The sequence below is a fragment of the Aplosporella prunicola genome, assembly GCF_010093885.1.
Source record: "Aplosporella prunicola CBS 121167 unplaced genomic scaffold K452scaffold_4, whole genome shotgun sequence".
NCBI lineage: Eukaryota > Fungi > Ascomycota > Dothideomycetes > Botryosphaeriales > Aplosporellaceae > Aplosporella > Aplosporella prunicola.
In genome coordinates this window covers 585,165-607,822 of record NW_022983532.1, presented here as the reverse complement: position 1 = coordinate 607,822, position 22,658 = coordinate 585,165, and the positions used below count along the sequence as shown (strand labels likewise).

Below are 22,658 nucleotides of genomic sequence, written 5' to 3'. Positions count from 1 at the left end.
AGCAGCAGGCAGGCAGGTGGGCGGGGCGGCGACAAACAAACAGAAAGACAAAAGACAGAAAGAACGACGAGCAAATGTCATATGCGCAGGTGCGGCTGCGCGGCCGGGGAGGGGGGGCTGCCCGCTGATGCCGGCTGCGCGCGCTCACTCGCTCGCCCGCCAGGCTGGACGGCGCGGCCATTGGTTGGGGCGTGGCTGGGTCGTTGGTTGGTTGGGCTCGCCCACTTATCGCATCGGGCCTGTCTGGCGGCCGGCCACGCTGCTGCTCGTCATCGGCAGGCGCGCGGGTCAATGAGCCAGCCACTTCTGCGTCGAAAGCCAGCCCACTTGCCTAGTTTGGGCGTGCAGTGTGTATGGAGATGGTAAGATGTGTGTGGGTGTCTATGCACGTAGGCAGGTAGGCAAGCAGGGCGGGCTCGCGGGATCCGCGCTGATCGCGGCAGCAGATATGTATGCTGCATGCGCGGCTTGGTTATTTATGCACGAGGGACGGCACGGCGGCTAGGCTGGGCCGGCGGGCGCTAGGGCGCTAGCTGGGCGCTGGGGTGCTGGGGGGTCTAGGGCGGTGGCTTGGGTGGTTGGTTGGTTGCTTGTTGGGCTCGTGAGTGGGAGGTTGGTGGAGTACCTAGTACGGCAAGGCAGTTGGAGGGTGGGCATAGCGCACGAGCGTGGTGGATGCTGACGAGAGGAATTGAGGAAATGGAGGATAGAGAGATGGATGGAGCTCAGGGCGACAGACGCGGGGACCAGCAACATGGGGTAGTACGGTCGTCGGTCGGTCGCAGCTGCCAGAAGCCAGAGCCAGAGCCAGGCCGCAGCTGCTGCCCCGGAGTGGATCCTCGCACACACCCCGTGCCCGTGCCTGCCGACGACCTACGGACGATGGGCGGGTATGGGACGCCTACGCTACGGCGCGGGAGGATGGGGGGAGCTGTGCTGCACGTGGACGACGGGACCGGGCTGGGCTGGGCCGCGCTGGCTTGGGTAGGGTAGGTACCTCTCTTGTGAGACGTGACTGCGAGGATTGGAAATAGACTTTTTTGCTGTTTGCTCGATGCGGCGCGCATTGCTCGCTCTCGGATGCGGTCGAGATGTTGTTCTCGTAATCATCATCACTGCCCGTCACTGCCACCACCACCACCATCATCATCGCCGTTCATGTAGGCATGCATGTACGTAGGTATGTACGATCGGCGCGCGGCGCGGCTTGTCAATCAATGCCCTAGGGTAGGTACCATGTCAGCGCATCATCAACCCTGATCCATGCGTGCCCGCGCCCGCCAGGCCGCTCGCCGCCCAGCCGCCGCCAAACCCGCCCAGGGCGCGGCGCGCGGGATCTTTCGGCGACGCGACCCGTGCGCGCGCGCGGCCTTGCGAGTGGTTAAGGTAACCTCCTCTGATCCGTACAGTACATAGAGGAGTGGCATGCTCTACACCTGATAGACGGCTATTATCCAAGTAACCGCATACGGATTCCACCAGTCTAGTACCGGTACAAAGCACACCAACCAACCACACAAAAAGACGAAGGACGAAGGATCCATACGTCGTTCATCCTTTCGCGGTTTATTTTTATCCTTTATCGTTCAATAGTCGCCGACGCCCGACGCCGACGCCAACGCCAACGCCGACGCCGACAACCAAGCGAGCCGACAACCTACGAAGCGAGCCGACGGGCCAACGACCACCGCCAACACCAGACGCGCGCCCGCGACCCGGCCCCCCAGTAAGGTAGGTCAGGTCAGTCAGTCACTCCGTCACCCTGCCCTGCCTGCCCTGCCCTGCCCTGCTACCGTGAAGAAAAATGGGAAAATCCGGATTTGCCCACCACCACCACAGGCAGCAGCGCAACCCAAGCCGCCGGAAGCGGTTCCGGGCGCAACGCAGCATACGAGCCAGGAGCTCGCCTCGTCTCATCTCGAGGCCATAACGATGTCTGTATGTACCATGTGGCAGTAGTGCGTGCCCTGCCCTGCCCTGCCGTGCTCTGCCCTGTTTGCCTGCCTGTCTGTCTGTCTGCTCTTGGCTGGGGTGGCGGGCTAAAGACAGGGCAGTGGTGGCAGGTTACGCGGACCCTGGTGGGGGAGTGGGTGGGAGATAGAGAGAGAGTGAGAGAGCTTGCACGCGCACGCCGCCGTATTTGATATCGCTGTCGTTGGGGACGCGCACGCACTTACGCAACGCGCGAGGGAGTGCGCGTGTGTGTATGGGTGGGTGAGTGAGTGGGTAGGGTAGGCGGGTGATGATGATGGGTATGGATGGATGGATGACTACCTAGGAGTATGGGTGTGGGTGTGGGAGCGGGTGATGGAGGGGTGTGGCTCGTTGATGGCGATGAGCCGGAATCGCCGCCGGAAATGCAGGCAGCCGACGCGCGCGGCCGCTCGCGCTCGCTCGTAAAAATAATTCTCATGTCCCTGCCAAATAGCCACTGTACCTACCCTGGCTACCTACATATTGTACATACATATGGCCCAGTCAGTGGCCCGCCTCGCTCTGCCTGTCCACCTAGTACCTAGCAGCGGGCCGACGACGTCAACGTCGTGAAGAAGAAGCAGCAGCAGCAGCAGCACCGAGTCACCAGCCGCGTCGACGGTCAGGAGGACCGCGCTGCTATGTGCTATGTGCTATGTGCTAGGGTGGAATCATGTTGCTAGGTAGAGAGACACGACGAAAGCCAACCGAGTTACCGCGTACGCAAGTACCGCAGACCAAACCTCGCCGGTATTTTTTTTAGCGCGGCGAGCTGCGCGGTCAGAAGGCCCTCCCCTTGTCGCTCGCTGCGCAAGACAAGTGAAAAACCACTCTATACCTATGTGTGTGTGTGGATGAATGTATGTATGTACGCTTAGGTACAGAGTGCGTAGGTAGTCACGGTCGGCGACGGCTTGTCGGCGACCCGGCCGAGCGAGGCACGCACTGCTGCTCTGTTCTGCTCTGACGGCGGGGGGCACACAGCACGTACGGCGACGCGACGCACGATCCCGGGCGGCTATCTTTCCCGCCGTGCACCCATTGGCTTGCACGACACGACGCGAGCCAAACCCTGCTGCTGCCAAACCAAACCACGCAACTGCAACCAACAGCAGGGCCAAAGGGGCCTTCTGCCCTGCCCTGCCCTGCCCTGCTTTGCCCAGCCCCGGCTTGTCCGACGCGACTCCAGTATCGAGCACCATGCACCGCCATGCCAAGCGCAAACGGGCTAGAGGAAACACGCAGCGCGCGGATCGGGCCTCTGGCTACATAGCGGGCATGCCCGCAGGCCGGCATCGGCGGACGTCTGTCTGGTCAGTCATCAGTGATCAGACAGTCATCAGTCAGGCCGACAGATTGACTCGCGGTTGGCAGATGGCGGTTGTCGCGGCGCACGCGCGCCGTTTGACGTTTGACGTTTGGCGGCTGACGTCGGTGGGCGGGTGGAGTGCAGGGTGGAGAGGGTGGAGAGAGACGTCTGGAGAAAGGTGGGGCTGCGGGCTACGGGGGCGAGGCGCGGGCCGCCCGCCTGGTGGAGGACGGGCGCTGCTCCCTTGTACGGACCCACTCCGCATCGTCGTCCCTGCGCGTCTGGCGCCCAGCGCGCGAGCCTGATGGCGTTGCCGACGTCGTCGTCGTCGTCGTTGATTTACTTACGACAAACTAGGTGACCGGTGAGTAGTGGTGGTGCCTTTTCGCAGCAGCCTCTTAGATGCCGTGCGACGCCGTCCCTCTCTTTGTTCCCGCGTGGTGGGTAGGCGTGTGTGCCCATTGTCTCTTTGTTCTCGCGCCGATGGTGGTGGTAATGGTGGGGGTGTGGGGCAGAAATGGAGGGCAAGAGAGGGGACCAGAAAAAAAAGAGAGCTAGAGCTGCGCGCTTGATGCTGCTCCTGCTGATGCTACTGCTGCGCGCGCAGGAGATCGCGGGTGTCTGCGTGACTTCAGTTGGGGGAGATTGCCCATGTATGCGGGTGAGAGGGCTGGACGTCGTGTGCACGGCACGACAGGACAAGAGGAGGCCAAAGCATGGCATGCAGCGCTCTCTTGTGCTGCGTGCGGCCGTTAGTCTACTGTATGTATGTAAGTGAGCCCTGGACGCCTGAAGAGCGGCAGCGAGCGACTATGTGAGTAGGCTCTTACACACGCCGTCCAAGGACCGCCCCGTTCTATGCACAAAACCCTGCCCTAAATACGCCGCAACCGCCAAATCTAATCTCGTTTGTTTCCTTTTTCCCCGTTCCTCATCTTTGTGTAAGGCGAGCCAAGGCAACCAGGCAGCAGTACGTAGGTAGTCACCGCCATTCTCTCCATCCTGTCCACAGCATATACAAGAACGCGGGTTTTGTGTCTTAATGCCGCCTTCTCACTTACACACACACACACACTGATCACTGATCACTGATCTGTCCCAGAGTTCCACCCACACCCACCCATACATACCCACGCGCGCTTGAGACTCAGTCAGCGCTATGATCTGCCCAACATCCCGGTTATAGGAGCGCTCACATCCGGAGTATACTCTCCTGCGCCGCTAGCTCGCTGTGACAGGCGCAACAGCAGCCGCCGCCACTGCGGCAAAAAGCATAACCCGCCTGTATAGTAGCAGGCCATAGCTACCAGCCCGCGGGCCCTAGCCGCGAGTCTGCAGGCCTATGAGCTTTGCGGCCTGTCATGTCATACACAATTTTGCTTTTCTCACGCCGAGTAGCCTCATCTCATGGGGGACGAAAACCGTCATTAATGCTGCAGCAAGGCTGGCGGCGCGGACGGGGCGTTCCGGCTGCTGCTGCTGCCACTACTGTTGAGTGAGTGAGTGGTCATTCGTGCAAGCACCTCGTAGGGATGCCGTAGGTACAGTGCTGCACTCCTCCCACTCATGCCTGCTTCAGGCCAGGGCGTGCCATGCAGGTTCCCGCGGCATGGCTGCTGCTGCTGCTGCGACCCTTCTTCGCGCTCCGAGGCCGCACGTAGCCTTCCGATCCGAGCCCGCTTGCTCTGTTCTAGGTTTGCTCCTGTCCCGTCCCGTCCCATCGCTTTCGCCTTCTCTTCCGTCCTCCTCGTTTTTTGGCTCCAGAGCTGCCATTATCTGGCATTCCCTCCAACATTTCCAGTTTTATGCCCACTCCAGCCCCAACTTTTCTCTACTTTTCACTCACCCCCTACTTCTCAGCGCCCTCCCCATCTCCTCCACAAGAGCCCATCGCCTTCCTCCCCTTAGGAAATCGACACCCACAACCACGGCCAACAGCAAGGCCACCAAGCCGCTCACCGCCCATCCTAGACATGCGTGCCTAGCTAGACGCGTGGTTTTGCCGCAATGATACGATGGCGTTCTCGTTGCTAGCACCCGGCTCAGAAACCCGGTTGGTTGGCAGGAGCTAGTTTCGCCACGTTGGTGGCGGTGGCGACGGCGATGGCGGCCGTTGCTGGGTGCGAGTTATTGCTCTGTTTGGGTTGTGTGTCTTTGGCCGCTTGTGTGGCTGTGTGTGTAGTTCGACCGCTCCGTCCTGCCTGCTGTTTCCAGTTGCGTGCGATGCTTTGCTTTGCCTCGCCCTGCCCTGTCCTGTCCTCGTCGCTACCTATGCTCTTCATGCTAGTAGTAACGTCTGTTACCATCAAGCAAGACTCACCGCCAAATGAGATATCGACGGTTGTACGGAGTGGACGAAGAAATTCAGTTGAGGTGTTCGTGGTATGTTTGTGCTCAAATACTTCTTCACTGAAGGCTTGTATCTAGACAAGAAGCATTCCGTAGGGACTGGTTAGGTCGTTCTCTATCTCGCTAGACGGTGACGGACGGTAATACTACCAGTATAGCTATCCTACTACATACCTACCTACCTACGTTATGTGAGCTACTTCTATCCAACAACACCAATACAACACATCCGCGCCCAACCCGCTCGAAAACAATACAAACCTCTCACCACCAACGACTGCGCCTTTTTCTTCCATATGGCAAAATGTATCCTCCTAAACCTCCCTCCTTTTAAGCATCTTTACCTTCACCAGCCCTCATGCACGCCCTGTAGCGTAGCGTGTGTGCCACGCAACGTGGATCATTACTTGCTCCGGTAGAGGATGCTGCGGCCGGTTATGTATAGACGCGGTGGAGGTGTGGGAAGTAAAGATGGCGGAGGAGGAAGAGGAGAGCGGTTATTTGGATAATTTACCTACTCTACTTGATAATAGCTGTAACAATATATAATTTACTTCTACTCTAAATATCTTCTATCCGTTAACTTCATAACTACCTTTGTACCTCTCGATTATTTTATATCCGAACGCTTATAGGATATCTTAGTATAATATACCTTCGAGTATTTTTTAAATGTTATTATACCTGGTATCTTTTTACTCTTGTATAGTTATATAGACCATATTAGCCGTCGCGTAATATTCTGTTATAACCACTTAATAAATAATCTATAATTATCGTAGATTTCACTTAGTATGTAGTTGAGCGGTGGGCATATCATCCGGAGCCTAGTATAGACCTACGAATTTCAGTTTATAAAACATCTACTTAGTAGATTAAATGCAACTGATGTCTTTTAGACACGGCTTTAATTATATAAATATATACTCAGTGAGGTAAATTTGTGCCGCGATAACTTTAAAGAGTACTGTATTTACCTACATAGTATTCGACGTGAAAGCGTTACCTAATGCGGCTGGATTACTATACGAAGTGTTTACTAGAGGGGATAAACGATGTATATATTATGTCTTTAATATATATATTCTATTTCTAGGTGTGGCAACCTTCTGAATATTAAGAAACGGCGACCTTTAATCAAAAAGATTTTTTGATTAAACTTATACGAGATATCCTGATTGACGCTTAGGCCTCGTATAAAACAGTCCCATAAGAGATGTGGCGTTAATCAGAAAACTCACCGTCACGACATCATCTACCAACAACTTTCTCTGCATCTCGAACCCACCACCATGTTCCAATCACTAGCACCCATTCTGCTCATTCTCTTCCTCGCCCTCATCACCAGCTGTATCGAGCACGAACACTCAACCACGTCGCTCCCAGAAGAAGGAAAAACCAAAACCAGCCATTACATCATCTTCCGCAAAGGCAGTCTACAATATCTCCTGCTAGAGCACCACAAAATCCAAACGCAACCAGCCTCGCCCCTTAAGGCGTGCAAGTCCGTTCAGAAGACGTCAGTCTCCACCGCCCCACCCCCGCTTCCCCGCGAGAGGCATGATGGCCAGGCTCGTTCGGATCCGCGCGGGAGATCGGCGGTAGCGGTGAGGGCCTTGTAACGGGAGGGACCCGGACCGTGGGGGGACGGGGGGGATGAGACGGCGCGCGGGCCGCCGAAACACGGGTCGTCGGAGCGAGGTCCGTTGATATTTTTTTTGGGCCGGATGGTCAGATGGTTCAGATCAGTACGCGAAGTAGGTTTCAAGTGAATGAGTGATGGCGTGAATTGGTTTCCGTTCACTGCGCTGGCTTGGGCTTTAAATAACGCAATTGCTGCTTGCTTTTCGACCGCAGGTGCACTCGTAGTGCAGTTGTTTCCCGGCTGTAACACACGCTACTGACATTTTCTCTAGGTATTGGTTGTAGAGGTGGGGAATACGTTCTACTTATTCCTAGGCTCGGCGCCGGTCAATATAAAAAATCCATATATATTTGGCTTTCTTACTCGGCCCGGGCCGGTGAGTTTTTTGCTTTTTGGGTTTCATTATATTCCACCAATATAATGAATGCATTGCTTTTTTATATCTGTTCTTTTACTTCACTTTAATACCCAACTTCACTTTTTTGTACTCGATCTCATTCAATCATTCCCTCTTTTAACCACACAAACACCCCTCCACCCCTCCCTCCAAGCCGGCACCGGCCCAACATTCCAACAACAACTCTCACCACACCCCTTAAACCACTCCTCATTCAAATCCATGAGATCAAACAAGTCGAGCTCCCGCCCCAGCCCCGTCCGCTCCCCCACACCCGCCCTCTCCAAATCCTTCTCAAACCTCCAAACCTCCTCATACCAACCAGCCCTCAACCCCGACCACCCCTCAACACAACAATCCAAACAAGCGCCCCTCTCCGCGCTCTCCTTCCCCCAGCGCACAAACGCATTATGGCAACGCCTACACACCCCCGCCCAGCCCTTCACCCCCTCCTCCACAGCCACCAGCCTCCTCTCCGCCGACAACCTTGTCCGCCGCGCATCACGCGGCCAACAGCAGCCCCAATTCCAGTTCCCGGCCCCGCGCCCCAAGTCTGGGTCCCAGAACGGGCCCTCGTCCCACGGCAGCAGGCAGTCGACGCAGGCGCGCGAGCCCCGCCGCTTCGAGAGCTTGTGCATGTCCGTGAAGCGGGTTGCGAGGCGCATGTGCGCGCACCATTTGCATGCCAGCCGGTTGAACCGCGCGGCCCAGGCGCTGTCTTCGGCCGCGGCGAGTGTGGCGTGGTTCCATTCTTGCGCGGGGATGATGCCCGTTGTCGTGCGGCATGTGGCTCGCAGGTGTGTCAGGCCTGGGAAGTCGAGGTGCGAGATTATGAGGTCGAGGAGCTCCTTGGGTAGGCGGAGAAGAGGTGGGAGAGCGGCGACATCGGCATCAGACATTATGGTGTGAGTATTCGGGGTTAAAGGTTGGTATGTGTATTAAGTATGTGGAGTTAAGGGTTGCTGTAGAAGTGAAGAAAGAGGGCGGGAGCCAGACAAGCTAGGCCCTGGGATTGGTTAGGATGGCAGGTGCTGTTCGTGCGGGGTGGTGAGTCTTATACAGATGGAATTGCTACTAACCTATGCGCATCTTCGACGGTTACCGGTAACAGTACTGCGGTGTTGATGCTAGTAGCGGTGACTCCATCAGACACTGCCACACCGCTACGCCACACCGCTACGCCATGTACCGCTACTCATACACGCACCATCCTTGACGGCAATCTTCAACAGCAATGACCACTCCACACGGCCTCCCGACGACAATGGCACATCTTAACACATCCGTGCCACCTCCAGCTCCATGCGTCGTCACGAAAGGACGGACCGGAAAGAGGACTGGACTTACGGGCGTGGTGGGTGGACAAACTCGGCAGCAGAAGAAGCTAAGAAAGTAAAAGGGAAACTGACTTTTGTGAACTCTTAGGTCTGCTACGCAAAACTACATCGATGCCATACGCCATTCAACGCATTAACATGCTCCGCCCTACTCAACCAAACTGTCATCTCTACTAGCAACCTGCGCTACTCTCTGTTCAATCTCCGCTTCGCGCCTCCACCACCCCTCCGTAGCAATCATCAAAGCTCTATTGATTAGTCGGCCAAAAAGCATGACCGCAATGGAGCCCTAAGCGACTACTTCATGGCTTAATAAAACAAGCAGTGAAAGCAAAAATCCACTGCAGGCAAGGAATGGACGACTGATCTGCACAACTATGTACAGCATAGGACACTGTGTGCAAAGCAGTGAAAGACAATCTGGTGTTCCGGTAGGCTCGTCGGTCCTCGGTCAAGGTGAGCTTTCCGTTGATTTCCAAAGAGTCGTTGGCTGTTGTTTGGTTTCAAGCGAGGATAGCTCATCTAAGCACCACTTAGGTCGTCTAGAGAGCGTAAGGGTTCAGAGACCGGATGGTCAGGCACCTGTGGAAATTGTTAACGATTTGCACAAATGAAGTTGGGGAGGGGTTAAACTTACGGCGGGCTCTTGGTGAGGTCAGTCTTCAGAATGACAGGCACACGGGTCATCTCGCGGACGTCCTGGATGTAGTTGCCGCCCTCCTCACGGAGAGAGAAGAGGTTGAGGTACTTCTCCTTGTTGCTAAGCTTCGCCTCGATGCCCTCGTTGGCGGTCTGGGAGATCTTGGGGTCAGACTTGGTGCGGTGAGGAGCGTGGCCAGAAGCCATGAGGCCAGTCCTCGTGGGCGAAGGAGGCATGCTCTGGGTGGGGCGGTCAGCGCCCTGGTTGAGCGAGACGCCAGAGGTCATGTCGGCGAGGTCAGAGACAGCGTCATCATCATCGTCGAACAGGGCATCAACGTCGTCAGCGGACATCGTGTTGGTGTCCATGTTGCGGCGAGCCGCCTCTTCCTTCTCCTTGGCCGCCTGCCTGGCAGCCTCCGCTTGAGCAGCGGCGGCAGCCGCGTTGTGACCACGGACAGAGCCGGCCTTGGGACGCTCGTCCTCAGGGATGTAGGTCGAAGAGGGAACACCCTTCTCCCAGTAGAGCTCGAGCAGGCGCTTGTTCTTGTCGAACTCGGCCTTCTTGAGAGGAAGCTGATCGCAGTGCACGCGCTTCTCGAAACCAAACTCGGGAATGAGGATGTCGAAAGCAGACTCGTAGACGCAGAGAACGATACCCTCGGAGATGAGGTCGCCGCCAATGTCCTGGCGCGTCCTGTCCATCTTGCGGCAAGACTCAATGTGGACACTCTGCTCCTGAGCACTGTGGGCAGAGTCCTTCTTGGTGTTGCACATCTCGGCAGTCTTGTTGAGGGACTCAACGTCCTCGGTGAACTCAATGGCACCGTTGGAAAGAGCAGCCTCAAGCTGGCGGTGGACAATGATGTCGGCATAGCGGCGAGACGGGTTGGTGAAGTGAGTGTAAAGCGGCAGGTTCAGAGCGTAGTGAGGCCACTGGTCCTCGGGCGTCTTGCCAGCGACAACATACTTCGCGCGGGGCATGGTCTTGACCAGGAGAGTCTCCATACCCTTGCGAATGCCCTCGTCATCAATCTGGAACAGGCTATTCTGAAGCGTTCCGCTGCTGGTAGTATCAATCTCGTAACCGATGGCGGTCATGCGGTCGGCAAAAGTCTGCAGACGGCGAGGGTTGGGAGAAGATTGACGGCGGAGCAGAGCCTTCTCACCAAGCTTGGCCTGAATCTGCTGGGCGACAAAGGCGTTCGCCTTGTGGCTGAGCTCCTCGATAAGCTCGTGGGCCGGAGAAGAGTGGAAAATGTTCTCCTCAACAGGGACATTCTCGTCGTCGAGCTGGTAGAGCAAGCGAAGAGGAGGAATGTCCGTAGAGCGGTTACCAAATCGAGAGCGGCGGAACAGCTGCGAGATGTTGTGCAACACCTTGATCTGGTCCTCCCTCTCGCCAAGGTCGGTAGGACGGCCACTGATGACAGAGTCGACTTCCTCGTAAGACAGCTTGCCGGAGCTCTTGATGATGGACTTGCCAATCCAAGTCTCATCCTCGAAGACATTACCGGTGGCAGGGTCGACCTTGAAGACGACAGAGACGGTGTAACGCTCCTCGCCAGGGCTCAGGCAGAGAATCTCAGAAGACAGTCTGGGAGGAAGCATGTTGACAGCACGGTTCATGAGGTAGACGGCAGTGCCACGCTTCTTAGCCTCGCGGTCAACCAGGGAGTTGGCCTTGATAAAATGGGCGACATCAGCAACGTGAATACCCATCTCAATGTTGCCATCGGGCAGCGTCTTGAAGTGGATAGCGTCATCCAGTTCCTTGCTACCGTTGGGGTCAATGGTGAAAGTCTGCTCCTCGCGGAAGTCACGGCGAGTCTCAAGGGCAGCCTCGCCATCATTGGCGACGGACCAATCATCGAAGCCGATGTTGCGGATGACCGCATCGGAGAAGTCATCAGGACCGAAGTTGTTGTCACGAAGGAGAGCATCAGTCTCAACCTTGAGGTCACCCATCTCGCCAAGCTGCTCAACAAGCGTACCGAAGGGGTGCAGAGACGTAATGGGCCAACGCTTGATGCAGGCAACGAAGATGCGGTTCGCATAGTCCTGGTGTCTCTCGACGAAGTCACGAGGAGCTTGCTCAGTCGGGATAGCAATCAGAGGAACACGCTTATCCGTAGGCTTGAACCAAACGATCTTGGGCTTGTCCTGTTGACGCTCAGGCTGAGGACGAGAACCACCCTCGCGGGCAGCACGCTCGGCCTCTTGCTTTTCCTTGGTAGCCTGGCTGCTAGGACGCAGAAGGCCGAGGGTACCAGAGAACATCTGACCAGCAACACGCTCAATGACGGCAACGACATGGCCGGCGTAAAGCGGCTTCTGGTCGTCATTGATTTCTTCCTCTTCCATCAGCAGCAAGCTCTGGCCCTCAACCTCGACATCATCGTTCTTCTTCTGAGTCGGGCGCTGTCTCAAGCTGCCGCGCCTCCGGATGCCGCCATCAGCGACACCGCTCTCAGGCTGGGTGGTGGCATCGTTGACAGCAATGCTGCCACCTCTGCTGTCGTTGTTGTCCTTGCGCTTCTTCTTCTCCTCCTTCTCGCGCTTCTGGCCCCAAACCTCGTCGACATCGAGAAGCTCAATGGCGACGAAGTCGCCCTCAAGAGCACGGTTCCTGTCCTTGCTACCGCAAATGAAGATGTCGGCATCCAGGTCGGTCGTGGTGACATAGGCATCACTGCGGTTCTTCTTGTTTACACGAAGAATACCAGCAACGAGTTGGCCGTCGCTGAGGAGAGCAGGGAGAGTAGCCTGAGGAAGGTAAGGAGTGAACAGCGTCTTGCGCTGTTGCTGCTGCTGTTGCTGCATGTTCATCGAAGGAGCGTGCTGGCTGCCCTGAAGACCCTGGATGCCCTGGCCGTTCATCTGCGCAGCCTGCAGAGCCTGCAATTGAGCGAGCTGAAGCGGGTTGAGGCCCTGGCCAAACATCTGAGGCTGAACCAAAACCTGGCCCTGAGGAAGCTGCAAGAACTGGGGCTGCGGGTTGTATTGGAAGTTACCGATGGAGCTAACAGACTGACTCATGGAAGCACGCTGGCGGTGGCCGGGCTGGAAAGGAGCGGCGCCGGTGGCCTGGTTCATGTTAAAGTTACCCATGTTGTTCGTCTGCTGCTGGTCCTGCAGAGACGGCTGGTTGTTTTGAGGCTGTCTCCAGTTACCCTCAAAGTTTCTAGACGAAGAGCGGGCGTGAGCAGAGCCACGGCGCTGGAACTCAGCGCCGGTGTTAGCGCCAGCATCGTTTCCAGATTGGGGAGGGAAGGTAAAGTTTCCGCCCCCACGGGGGCCGCCACGACCAACAGCCATGCTCTGGCTGCGACCGTGGCCGACGCCACGGCCCGCGGGTCTGCTGGCCTGCTCGTTGCTCTGGGTGCTGCCGGGGCTGGAGGACCGATCGGTGCTGCTAGAAGCACCGGACGCACCAGGGATAGGGAACTGGAAGCCAGAAGTCTTCCTCTTCTGCTCGGCGAGCTCGGCAGCCTTCTTGGCTTCTGGAAGGGCTAAAGAGTGGCGCCGGGCATGGCCACCACTAACGGAACCTCTGGCGCCTCCACGGGGGTTAACATTCTCACGCTGGTTTTGAAAGTCGCCAAAGCCGGAAGCTCCGGACGATGGAGCAGGAGGAGGGCCCATACCGACGTTCGGCATCGCTGATTGGTTGCGACGGTGTGTGTTTGGTTGAACTGGCGCATTCATGGGAACACCAAGGTGCTGCTGCTGCTGCTGCTGCTGCTGCTGTCCTTGCTGAGGGAAAGAAAATGCGTTGGGAGCCTGCATCTGACCCTGCATCTGGCCTTGCATCTGGCCCTGCATCTGGAAGCCCTGGCCAGTGAGGTGTTGCTGGGGCGGGATCATGCCCATGCTGACGTATTGCTGATGCGTGGCAGCAATTTGCTGCTGCTGCTGTTGGAGAGCTTCGATCTGTTGCGCGATGGCAAGTTGCTCCACTGGGGGAAGGGCGGCAGTCAGCAGCTGAAGGGAGCCAGGCAATGGCCGGCAAAAGCTTCGATGGGAGAGACCCCGCATTGAGGATACGTCACTTACTCATGAGGGGGGTGAGCTCCGAAGGGCTACGCCTGTGAGCAATGTGCAAACGGCGGCCGGCGGGCCCCATGGGGGCGCTGTTTCCTTGCGGATCCATGTCTTGGAGCAAAGGGTTGTCGGGACAAAATATGTTAAGGTAGGTGGCTCAAAGGCGGGTTGAGCGTTTGCAGATCGTGGTCAGGAGTGGCGGGACACTCGGTCCAGGCAGCGCACTGCAGAGCGTCAGATAAGACCAACGCAGGTAAGCGAGATGGACAACACGTACCGGATGGCTGAGTTGGGCGTGGAAAAGTCGAAGCTGACGGGGTCGCGAGGCCACGGAGCTTGGATATCGTCGGTGCGTGCAGTGGAGACCTGACGGTCGGCAAACGCGCTCAGACGGGGTTGAGAGAGTGAAGGCTGTGGAAGCCAACTCGGTCGCAAAAACGCCGCTTCAAAGTGACTGACGAAGAAGGGGGGTCGGTGGGTGGGGTTGCAAAGGATCGAGCTGCTGGTCAAGGAGGCCCAGCGACAGGCGCGGATGGAATGCGCCGCTTCCGCAGCGGAGTTCTGGGTCGGCGTGGACCGCGCGAGCGAGGCAGCGGTGGCGTGCAGAAGGTGCAGTGGGTAGAGAGAGGTAGAGAGAGAGTGAGACGGTGGTGGGAGAGAAGAAGAAGGAGGGGGGGAGGGATTGTGGGCGAGGTGCAGCACGCTAGGAGGGGCGGCAGAGAAAGAGGGTTTGATGGGAGATGCAGCAGCGAGCGAGAGCTTGATGAGGATGCAACCTGTTGCTGGAAGCGAGGCAAATCGTCACCGCGGCGAACAAGGACACGACTCAGCTCGCTCAGAGCCCGGTTGCACCGCGGCGCCTCAGGCATTATCCGCCCATGCTGCCTGCCACTCCCGCTTTGTGCGCCGCCTGGTCGCAAACGGTGTGAAGCTCTACCTAGTACCTCCGCCCGCCCTGACGCACCCTGCCATTGACACATCGTTCTTTGTGTGCATCCATCATGGAGTCCCCCTCCGCCAAAAGCCCCCCGCCCGAGCTGCTGGCTGAGGCCCGCCGGCGCATCGACACTGACTACCGCGACATGGATAGTCCCTCGCGCCAGCTGCTCTACGAGTTCAGCCGCATGCTCATCGACTCGGATCGCAGATTCCACGACCAGCTCGACCACGCCACTGCCGAGCAAGAACGCGCCCACCACGAGGCATTGGCCAAGGCCGCCGCTGAGCACGACCGCGTCCGCCAGAGCGCTGAACGCGTCGCCGAAAAATGTCGCCTCGAGCTCGAGCGCGAGAGGCGGCGGAGGGAAGAAGAATCACAACTCGAGGTCGAGCGCATGCGCCAGGAGAACGCGCGCATCGAGGCCGCCGAACACCAACGCAAGCTCGACGAGCTGCGCAGGGCAGAGGAGGAACAGCGGCAGGCTGCTGAGCGCGCCAAGGCTCTGCTCGAGGCCGAGGAACGGTTACGTGCGCAAAAGGCAGCAGAGGAGGCAGATGCTGCAAGGCGGGCAGCCGAACAGGCGGAGAGCGACCGCAAGGCCAAGGAGGCTGCTGAAGCCGCAGCAAAGGCCCGGGCAGAAGAAGCGGCCAGACGTCCTGCTGCTGCTCCTGCTGCTGCTGCTGCTGCTTCTACTCCAGCTCCAGCAATCAGCAATCTCTTAAATGGCACAACTACAACAGCCCCAGCCCAACCCGCCGCGCCCGCAAGCACAGTCGACTCGCCATTAGTGACGCCGCAGGCAGAAAAGGAAGCTACTCACACGGAATACCTCGCCCTTCACCAGCGCCTAAAGAAGTTCCGCAATGATTTCACCAAGGCAGCAAGATCCAATGCCGACCCCACGCTCAAGGATATGTCCTCCGACATGCGCCGCCAAATTCGCACCAAAGTCGGCCAGCTTACTCTGAACCCCAAGGAGAACCGAGTACCTGTAAGCCACCTCATATCGTTTGCACCTCCCATCTCAGCACCCGGTTAACAGTCCAATCCCCCATAGCTCAGCCAAATCCGGCAAATATTCTACAAGGCCCTGGAGACGCCGCACCTTGGCATGGTCGATGCACGGGAATACTTGATCAACCAAACACGGGCTCAAGTGCCCGACACACACGCTCAAGCACCCACGCTCCTCATTTTCCTCTTCTCGCACCTAGCCAAAACGCTCGTTGCCCAATTCGCCAGCGAAGCAGGCGTCAACCCCAAAGCCGCAGACCCAATTGGCATCATCGCGGTCAGCATCTTCGGCGACCGCAAGCTCTGCCTCGGCCCCAATCACGACGTGCCCTTTTCGGACATACTCCTGGCGAAATACCACCGCAGCTGCGGCGTGCTCTTCGGGATCTACGGGCCCGACCGCACGCAGCGCGGCCGCGCGCGCCTCGGCTGGCGCCAGGTCGACGGCGAGTGGATCACCGAGCAGGCGAACCTGGAGCGCATGACGGGGCTGGGCGCGGGCTGGGCCGCCCTCACGCTGCGCAACTTCCGCGGCAAAGAGGCCCTGCTGCACCCGTTCCCCAATGCAAACTTCTGGCGCGCCTTCTCCCGCATCGTCAACACGCCGCCCGCCGACGCGCAGCCCACGCACTTTATCGTCTTGAAGGCCATGCTCGAGGGCAAGAGCGTCGAGAAGTTCATTGGCGTCTACGGCAATGCTGCTGTAGCGGCGCTGCGCAAGGCGCTGTTTGATTTCCCGAGAGGCCAGGACAACACCGCGGCCAAGGCGTTGGGCGTCATGGCGCAGACGGTTAGAGACGAGATGCGCGTGCCGCTGTGATGACATGGAGGAGGGAGGATCTACGACGCGCTTGGAGCAGCCACCAGGCCACTCGCTCGCCATGATTCATGGGAGCGGCTGTTTTTTTGAGAGATTTTCTTTTTCTTTTTTTTTTTTTTTTTTCGCTCGCCATCGACGCTTATTCTCAATGTTAAAATAAAAGATCGCAGTTGGCCTTGTTGGCTATCGCGCTGGAGTTCATGGGATGTTAGGGATGGGATCGGAGGCCAGAGGCTGGATTGCGTATGGATAGGCCCGTATCTAGACACGAAGGGTCGTAGATCAAACAGTCACGTATGATATGAATGTGGAGAGCACGGAAATAAGATAGGGGATCGAGCTGTTCACGGTTTGATGCATGGTTGAAGTGAACATGAAATCTTGATTCATTGCTTTCGTACAGCTGGCTATGTGGTTCTGCCATAACCATTCGTCTCGCTCTGCTATCCGAGTCCTTCAATACCCCGCCTACTGATTGCGGGAATACCGGTTTAGCAGAGCATCGTTGTATCTGGATTATTTCATTGTCGCTGGCACTGACTGCAACATTAACCCCTCGGTCGGGATCGAGGCAGTTTCACAGTTCATCCAGATGTTTGCGCAGCAATGAGCGCAACCGCCGATGCCGCTTAGAGAGCCTTGCCCTTCCTCCTGTCAGACTCGCGGTTCTTGAAGGGGAAACCACTGGTCCTCTTGTCCGCGCCGGTCTTGCGGCTGATGCGGCCGTCACTGCTGGCGAACAGGATGCACCACATGCCGACAGCGAAGAGGACGCCGCTGAAGGCGGTGCCGAAGCCGAAGGAGCTGACAGTGGTCTCGGTCCACATGACGTAGCAGTAGAAGGAGACGGCCGCGTGGTAGGCGGTGGTGACGGTCAGGGTGGGCAGCGCGTAGGGCGCCTTAGGGTCTTGAGGGTCGGTGGTAGTACCGCCTGTGGCTGTTTAGAGGGAGACCTCTCAGTGAACGCGCAAACACAAAAAAGCATATAGCGGGGGAACAAGCTAGGCAGAATCGCACAGAGCTACGAGGGTTTCTTACCAGAGCTGAGTCGCGACGTCAATGGCACTGAGCCCGTGAGCAGCACGCACAGGACGCCTAGCGTGATGAGTGCCACTCCCAGGGAACGGGAAAAGTACACCTCGAGAGCTGCAGTGCTACGTTAGCCTTGCTCTGTGTTTTCTCGCTTCGTCCCGCGATCTTGTACTCACGTGTGGCATCGCGGACTTCGGGCGCCATCATCGCGACAATCATGCTCGGAGAGATGATGAGCGGCGCGGCCTGGAGGGCGAGCCAGCCGGCGGTGCCGTAGGTGTAGGAGTAGAAGACCTGTGTAGATCAATGGATCAGCGCGGAGCTCTCAAAGGACGACAGATGGGTATCCTTTGTGGGCGAACTTACATCCATGGCTGTTAGTGGTGCTGGAAAGTGATGATTGATGGAATTGAGAGCTCTTTGAGGATTTGGGAGGGGTTGTGTGGGGTTGCGAGACGATCACGGAAAGATGCTGCCTTTTAGATGAAGAATGCAAGGAAGCGCATGGATGAGGATGCTATGATGTCACGGCAGATCGACGCGGGTTCCTGGTGCCAAGCGCCGAAAGCCGAATGACGACCAGCCCCCCATGCTCTCTGCTCCACCCCCCGGTTCGTTCTCTGGCCGGGGGTCGTCGATAGCTATCACAGCTCTCTCCCACCTTGTAGCCATGGCAACTCCTCACCAACATTCTTGTGTCCCCCCAAAATGAAGCTGGAAAGGAGCTTTGAAGCTGCGTCCAACAAAAAGAGCATCGCTTTGGTAGCCTCTCTCATCGTCGTTGCTTTCTTTTGGAACCTGCCTGTCCTCAGCCGCACGTACTACAACCATTCTATAAGTGGGGGTGTATCGTTCAGCTCAAGCAAAGGCGATGTCAACTCATGGTGTTCCATTTCCGACCCTTCCGAGGGCGTCGTCAACGACGGGCTTGACTCGTCCTCCAAGTTCCTGGATCACTCCTCTCTTCTGAAACAAGTGGAGCGCATGAGCGCTGCAGTCAAGGTGCCGACTGAGAGCTGGGACGACAATGATGATGTTGATAAAGACCCACGTTGGGACGTCTTCGCCGATTTCCACTCGCTTCTCGAGCAACTCTTCCCACTCGTGTTAGTTAGTTTGCTTTCGTTTTAGTTTTTATCTCGTCCTGCTTCTGATCGTATCTCTGACAGTCAGCAGACATGAGGAACTCAATCTTGCAAAAGTGAACAAACATGGCCTGCTCTATACCTATCAAGGGACCTCTAAAGACCTCAAACCAATCCTCTTCACTGCGCACCAAGATGTTGTTCCCGGAACATCTCCTGAGAAGTGGACCTATCCTCCATTCGAAGGGCATTATGACGGCCAGTGGCTGTGGGGTCGAGGTTCAGTTGATTGCAAGAACAACCTTATCGGGTTATTATCTGTCATGGAAGACCTCTTATCGCAAGACTTCAAGCCAAAGCGTACCATTGTTTTCGCTTTTGGCTTCGATGAAGAGACGGGCGGTAAACGGGGCGCAAAGGCCCTGGGCATTGAGCTTCAGAGGTTATACGGCAATGACGGTATTGCCTTGCTCATCGACGAAGGTGGCATGGGTCTACAGACGGTCGGCAACTATGTCTACGCCCAACCTGGGGTAGGTGAAAAAGGCAAAATCAACATCATCCTTACCGTAGACGTCGCCGGAGGCCACAGCTCTATGCCTCCTCCGAACACCGGGATTGGGATAATGGCCAAGCTCATCAGTGAACTTGAGGCCCATCCCTACGAGCCTAGACTTACCCAGGAGAATCCGTTCCGCAACCTGCTTGAATGCCAGGTCAAGTATTCCCCGAACAAAGTCGAGCCATGGCTTGGAAGCGCGCTGGTAAAGAATGAAGATGAGTCGATTCTCGGATCACGCCTTGCAGAGAGTCGTCCCGAGGAGCGCTATACCTTCCAGACGTCGCAGGCCGTGGACGTCATTACTGGCGGCGAAAAAGTCAACGCACTACCTGAAAAGGTTGTCGCGATAGTGAACTACCGTGTTTCGGCGCACGATGGGATCGAAAAGGTCAAGCAGAATGCTATCAACCTGCTTCAGCCAATCGCTCACAGACACGGTCTCGTCGTGAACCCCTTTGGCCATAACGGGACCAAAACGGCTAAACTCAGTACCGGCAGCCTCACGTTGACGCTGGATCAACCCCTTGAGCCTGCCCCTGTCACTCTAACAGATCTCGATAACGGGGTATGGTCTCTTTTCAGTGGCACTATCCGGCAAGTCTTCGAGGACACACCGAGCCTCAAGGGCAAGACTGTTGTCCCTGTTGGTGGTATCATGACTGTAAGTGCCGTCACTTGTCTTTTCTTGGACAGAACTGACTTTTACATAGGGCAATACAGATACCCAGTGGTACTGGCCGCTCACGAAAAATATCTACCGTTTTGAGCCGTATAGAGAAGGCACAATGCTCAACTTACATACGGTCGATGAGAGGATCGACATGCTTACACATGTGGAGATCATGAGGTTCTATTACGAGCTCATTCGGAACTTCGATCAGGCTGTGGACTTGTGAAGGTATTCCCATGCAGACTTAGTTGTGGTTAGTTTGCGGTTGCATGATTAGCTTTTCATGAAGCTAAATACATTTGTTTTATGTCGCCACGGATAATTCACCCACCCGGTGATAACATGTTTATAAAAGTACAACTCACTCTTTACGTTCATATAGGTGTAAGGGCACGAACGGATCTGAAATCTCTTATACCCTTAGCTTTTATAATTCCTTACCCCTACACTGCAGCGCACATTTGCTACATATATTATGTCTTCAGTCTGGATTGTGCCAGTAATCAAGTTCCGCCAACCATCATGTTCATTGTACTATTGAAGCTTAGTAGAGCCGTCTGTACCAGGATATCAAGGGCAGTGATACGAAGAACGAAACTACTATATATTACATCAAATACTCAAGAAGCTCTAGCAACAAAAATCAATATCTGAGCAATCTGAAAGAACAAGCACGCTCAACAGGGATATCAAGCTCGCCATCAAACCAATCACACACAACACTACTCCCAAGCCCCTCCCTTCTCTTTCAGCTTTAACCAAGCATTCATGCCTACAATGCACCGCACAAGATCCCAATCGCCGCTCTGGCCCACCCAATCCAAAACCACAATGCCAGTAGAGCCATCACCATGATGATCGGTGGCATGATGCTTCGTGCACAAGTACTCCAAGACATGGGGATTCAACCTATGAGCAATCCTCTCAGGCCAGCACTGCTTGTTGAAGAAATTGCTGCCGGAAAGGAAGTTCAAATACAGCGGGTTCGGCGGCACGGGATTCACGACATCAGTGGTAATGCCCGGCAGCGGGGCGACGCACTCGGCCGCGCGCGCCATGTGCGCCTCGGCATAGATAGTTTTCTGGGGAATGGCGTCGGGCTTGAGGACCTCGCACCAGTCCTGGACGCGGACGCAGCCATGCACGTCGTCCGGGGTGTTGTAAGCCCAGTTCTCGGCATCGAGGCCCCAGCCCTCGCCGTTGTGCTCGCGCTTCAGGCTCTCGTCGATGACGAACCGCCGCATCAGCACCAGCTTGCCGCGCACCTCGCCCAGCATCGGGATCCGCGGCGACGTGTACCACAGCGCGGGGTCGGCGCAGTAGTGCTCGCGCAGGATGAGGCTGAGGTGCTGGTCCGTGGCGTTGCCCGCGCCCTCGCGCTTCAGGCTCACGATCACCGTCTCCGACGGGTTCTGCTCCAGAAAGCGGCGCGCGTCGTCCAGCAGGCCGCGCACGTGCTTGGTCCCCGTCAGCGAGACGGGGAAGACGCCGTGCACGAGGATCAGGCCGTCCTTGGACACGTCGTTGGCGTGCTCGGGCTGCACGCGGATGTCGAAGAAGCGCACGCCGTTGTCGAGCTGCTCGCGCGGCGACACGGCCTGGCAGCGCACGCTTGGCAGCGCCTTGTGGTACGTGGGCGTGTTGTGCGTGCCGGGGATGCTCAGCCCGCTCAGCGGCGTCGCGTCGCTGAGCTCGCGCATCCACCGCTGCGGCGCCGCGCTGCTCAGCACCGCCAGATGCGTGCTCTGCGGGAAGAATATCCCCGTGTACTCGAACTTGGGGTCCGGCACCAGCGGTGTGAATGTCTGCGACGCGCTCGTCGGCCCCGGCGTGTCGATGCGGTAGCGCTGGCCGTCGGCCTCGAAGGTCAGGCGCAGGAGGTCGTTGGGCGCGCGCTGGATGGGCGCGAGCGACACGCTCGCGCTCTGGAACGGCTCGATTCGAACGGAGACATCTGGAGCGCACACGAGCGAGTGTCAGTACCGCCGTGTCAAAGACATAAAAACCAAAGAGGAGGCAGACACACCTTGGTGCACAAAGTGCTGCGCGTGCTCCCCTAGCTTGCCGGCCGAGGGCGGGGGCGCAGAGCTCCAGGTAATGAGCTTCTTGCAACTGTAGGCCCAGCTCTTCTTGTGCGCGTCGGGCGACTCGTACAGCTCCACGACCTTGAGTTCCAGCGGCGTCGACGTGAGGTTCCGGATCGTGAGCGGTGGAGGCAGAGGCGCCATCACGGTGTTTGATTGTCAAGCGACGTCAGGGAAATGGAGCGTGCAGCAGCCCGCCGACAACGAACGACGCTGTCAACCTTTTCCAGCCTTGCCAGCCACTTTTGTTCTCTTTTTCCTTTTAGGATGGGCGTCATCGCCGCCGGTGTACTCGTACATGGCGCTCGGACGAGCTGGCACTCGCCCTTGGTCTGATTGGTGTTGGCTCCGCCTAATCCAGGCGCCTCTGGTCCCTGGATTCGCGTCAGACAGATCACGCTCACGCCAAGTGTTGATCGTACATAGGTAAGGCTACTGTCTGGACAATACCTACTAACTGTACGACATAAACTTCTTCCATCACTTGCCTCTGATATTACAAAATGTCTCTTACAAGAACACCATCTACCTCATCTCTCAACTCTTTTCTCACGGGGACGACTCTCCGAAACGACACCGACTCATCCTCATCCCCGTCCCCATCCCCGCATGAGCCCGCGTCACGAAACGCACCCCAACCACAACCGCAACAACAGCAGCAGCAACAACAACAACAACAACAACAACAACAACAACAACAACAACAACAACAACAACAACAACAACAACAACAACAACAACAACAACAACAACAACA

The 22,658-nt window shown here is 56.9% G+C and overlaps 10 protein-coding genes across 10 annotated transcripts in view; 3 read left to right on the top strand and 7 right to left on the bottom strand.

Moving 5' to 3' along the window:
• Positions 1-340: 340 nt before the first annotated feature.
• Positions 341-1,022, bottom strand: K452DRAFT_283901 (uncharacterized protein). The gene has a single exon (XM_033539855.1). The coding sequence runs from the start codon at positions 754-756 to the stop codon at positions 502-504; it is 255 nt and encodes an 84-aa protein (XP_033401258.1). The 5' UTR covers positions 757-1,022; the 3' UTR covers positions 341-501.
• A 1,480-nt stretch (positions 1,023-2,502) lies between these two features.
• K452DRAFT_121750 (uncharacterized protein) lies at positions 2,503-3,408 on the bottom strand. The gene has a single exon (XM_033535185.1). The coding sequence runs from the start codon at positions 3,174-3,176 to the stop codon at positions 2,646-2,648; it is 531 nt and encodes a 176-aa protein (XP_033401257.1). The 5' UTR covers positions 3,177-3,408; the 3' UTR covers positions 2,503-2,645.
• A 124-nt stretch (positions 3,409-3,532) lies between these two features.
• K452DRAFT_121748 (uncharacterized protein) lies at positions 3,533-4,254 on the bottom strand. The gene has a single exon (XM_033535184.1). It carries the CDS (start codon positions 4,004-4,006, stop codon positions 3,623-3,625), a length of 384 nt encoding a protein of 127 aa, XP_033401256.1. The 5' UTR covers positions 4,007-4,254; the 3' UTR covers positions 3,533-3,622.
• A 1,071-nt stretch (positions 4,255-5,325) lies between these two features.
• K452DRAFT_315766 (uncharacterized protein) lies at positions 5,326-8,647 on the bottom strand (the record flags this gene model as incomplete). Its single annotated transcript, XM_033543893.1, has 2 exons — positions 8,103-8,647; positions 5,326-5,418 (listed from the first exon to the last, which is right to left on the bottom strand). Exons 1-2 carry the CDS (start codon positions 8,571-8,573, stop codon positions 5,326-5,328), a joined length of 564 nt encoding a protein of 187 aa, XP_033401255.1. The 5' UTR covers positions 8,574-8,647.
• A 906-nt stretch (positions 8,648-9,553) lies between these two features.
• K452DRAFT_295158 (uncharacterized protein) lies at positions 9,554-13,803 on the bottom strand (the record flags this gene model as incomplete). The annotated part of the gene is made up of 3 exons (XM_033541780.1): positions 9,554-9,593; positions 9,649-13,609; positions 13,707-13,803. The coding sequence occupies 3 exons, from the start codon at positions 13,801-13,803 to the stop codon at positions 9,554-9,556; spliced, it is 4,098 nt and encodes a 1,365-aa protein (XP_033401254.1).
• Positions 13,804-14,800: 997 nt separating this feature from the next.
• K452DRAFT_243659 (uncharacterized protein) lies at positions 14,801-16,809 on the top strand. Its single transcript, XM_033537917.1, has 2 exons — positions 14,801-15,625; positions 15,692-16,809. Exons 1-2 carry the CDS (start codon positions 14,819-14,821, stop codon positions 16,466-16,468), a joined length of 1,584 nt encoding a protein of 527 aa, XP_033401253.1. The 5' UTR covers positions 14,801-14,818; the 3' UTR covers positions 16,469-16,809.
• A 288-nt stretch (positions 16,810-17,097) lies between these two features.
• Positions 17,098-17,872, bottom strand: K452DRAFT_295156 (uncharacterized protein; the record flags this gene model as incomplete). The annotated part of the gene is made up of 4 exons (XM_033541779.1): positions 17,098-17,399; positions 17,507-17,614; positions 17,677-17,794; positions 17,867-17,872. The coding sequence occupies 4 exons, from the start codon at positions 17,870-17,872 to the stop codon at positions 17,098-17,100; spliced, it is 534 nt and encodes a 177-aa protein (XP_033401252.1).
• A 336-nt stretch (positions 17,873-18,208) lies between these two features.
• On the top strand, positions 18,209-20,043 carry K452DRAFT_220707 (uncharacterized protein; the record flags this gene model as incomplete). The annotated part of the gene is made up of 3 exons (XM_033536473.1): positions 18,209-18,606; positions 18,677-19,808; positions 19,858-20,043. 3 exons carry the CDS (start codon positions 18,209-18,211, stop codon positions 20,041-20,043), a joined length of 1,716 nt encoding a protein of 571 aa, XP_033401251.1.
• A 281-nt stretch (positions 20,044-20,324) lies between these two features.
• K452DRAFT_355973 (uncharacterized protein) lies at positions 20,325-22,176 on the bottom strand. Its single transcript, XM_033546010.1, has 2 exons — positions 21,844-22,176; positions 20,325-21,771 (listed from the first exon to the last, which is right to left on the bottom strand). The coding sequence occupies exons 1-2, from the start codon at positions 22,043-22,045 to the stop codon at positions 20,540-20,542; spliced, it is 1,434 nt and encodes a 477-aa protein (XP_033401250.1). The 5' UTR covers positions 22,046-22,176; the 3' UTR covers positions 20,325-20,539.
• Positions 22,177-22,346: 170 nt separating this feature from the next.
• K452DRAFT_283895 (uncharacterized protein) overlaps positions 22,347-22,658 on the top strand; it is an 895-nt gene continuing 583 nt past the window's right edge. Inside the window, exon 1 of the mRNA XM_033539854.1 lies at positions 22,347-22,520. Within this exon, the coding sequence (XP_033401249.1) occupies positions 22,405-22,520 (116 nt within the window). The 5' untranslated portion in view covers positions 22,347-22,404. The remainder of the gene's footprint in view (positions 22,521-22,658) is intronic.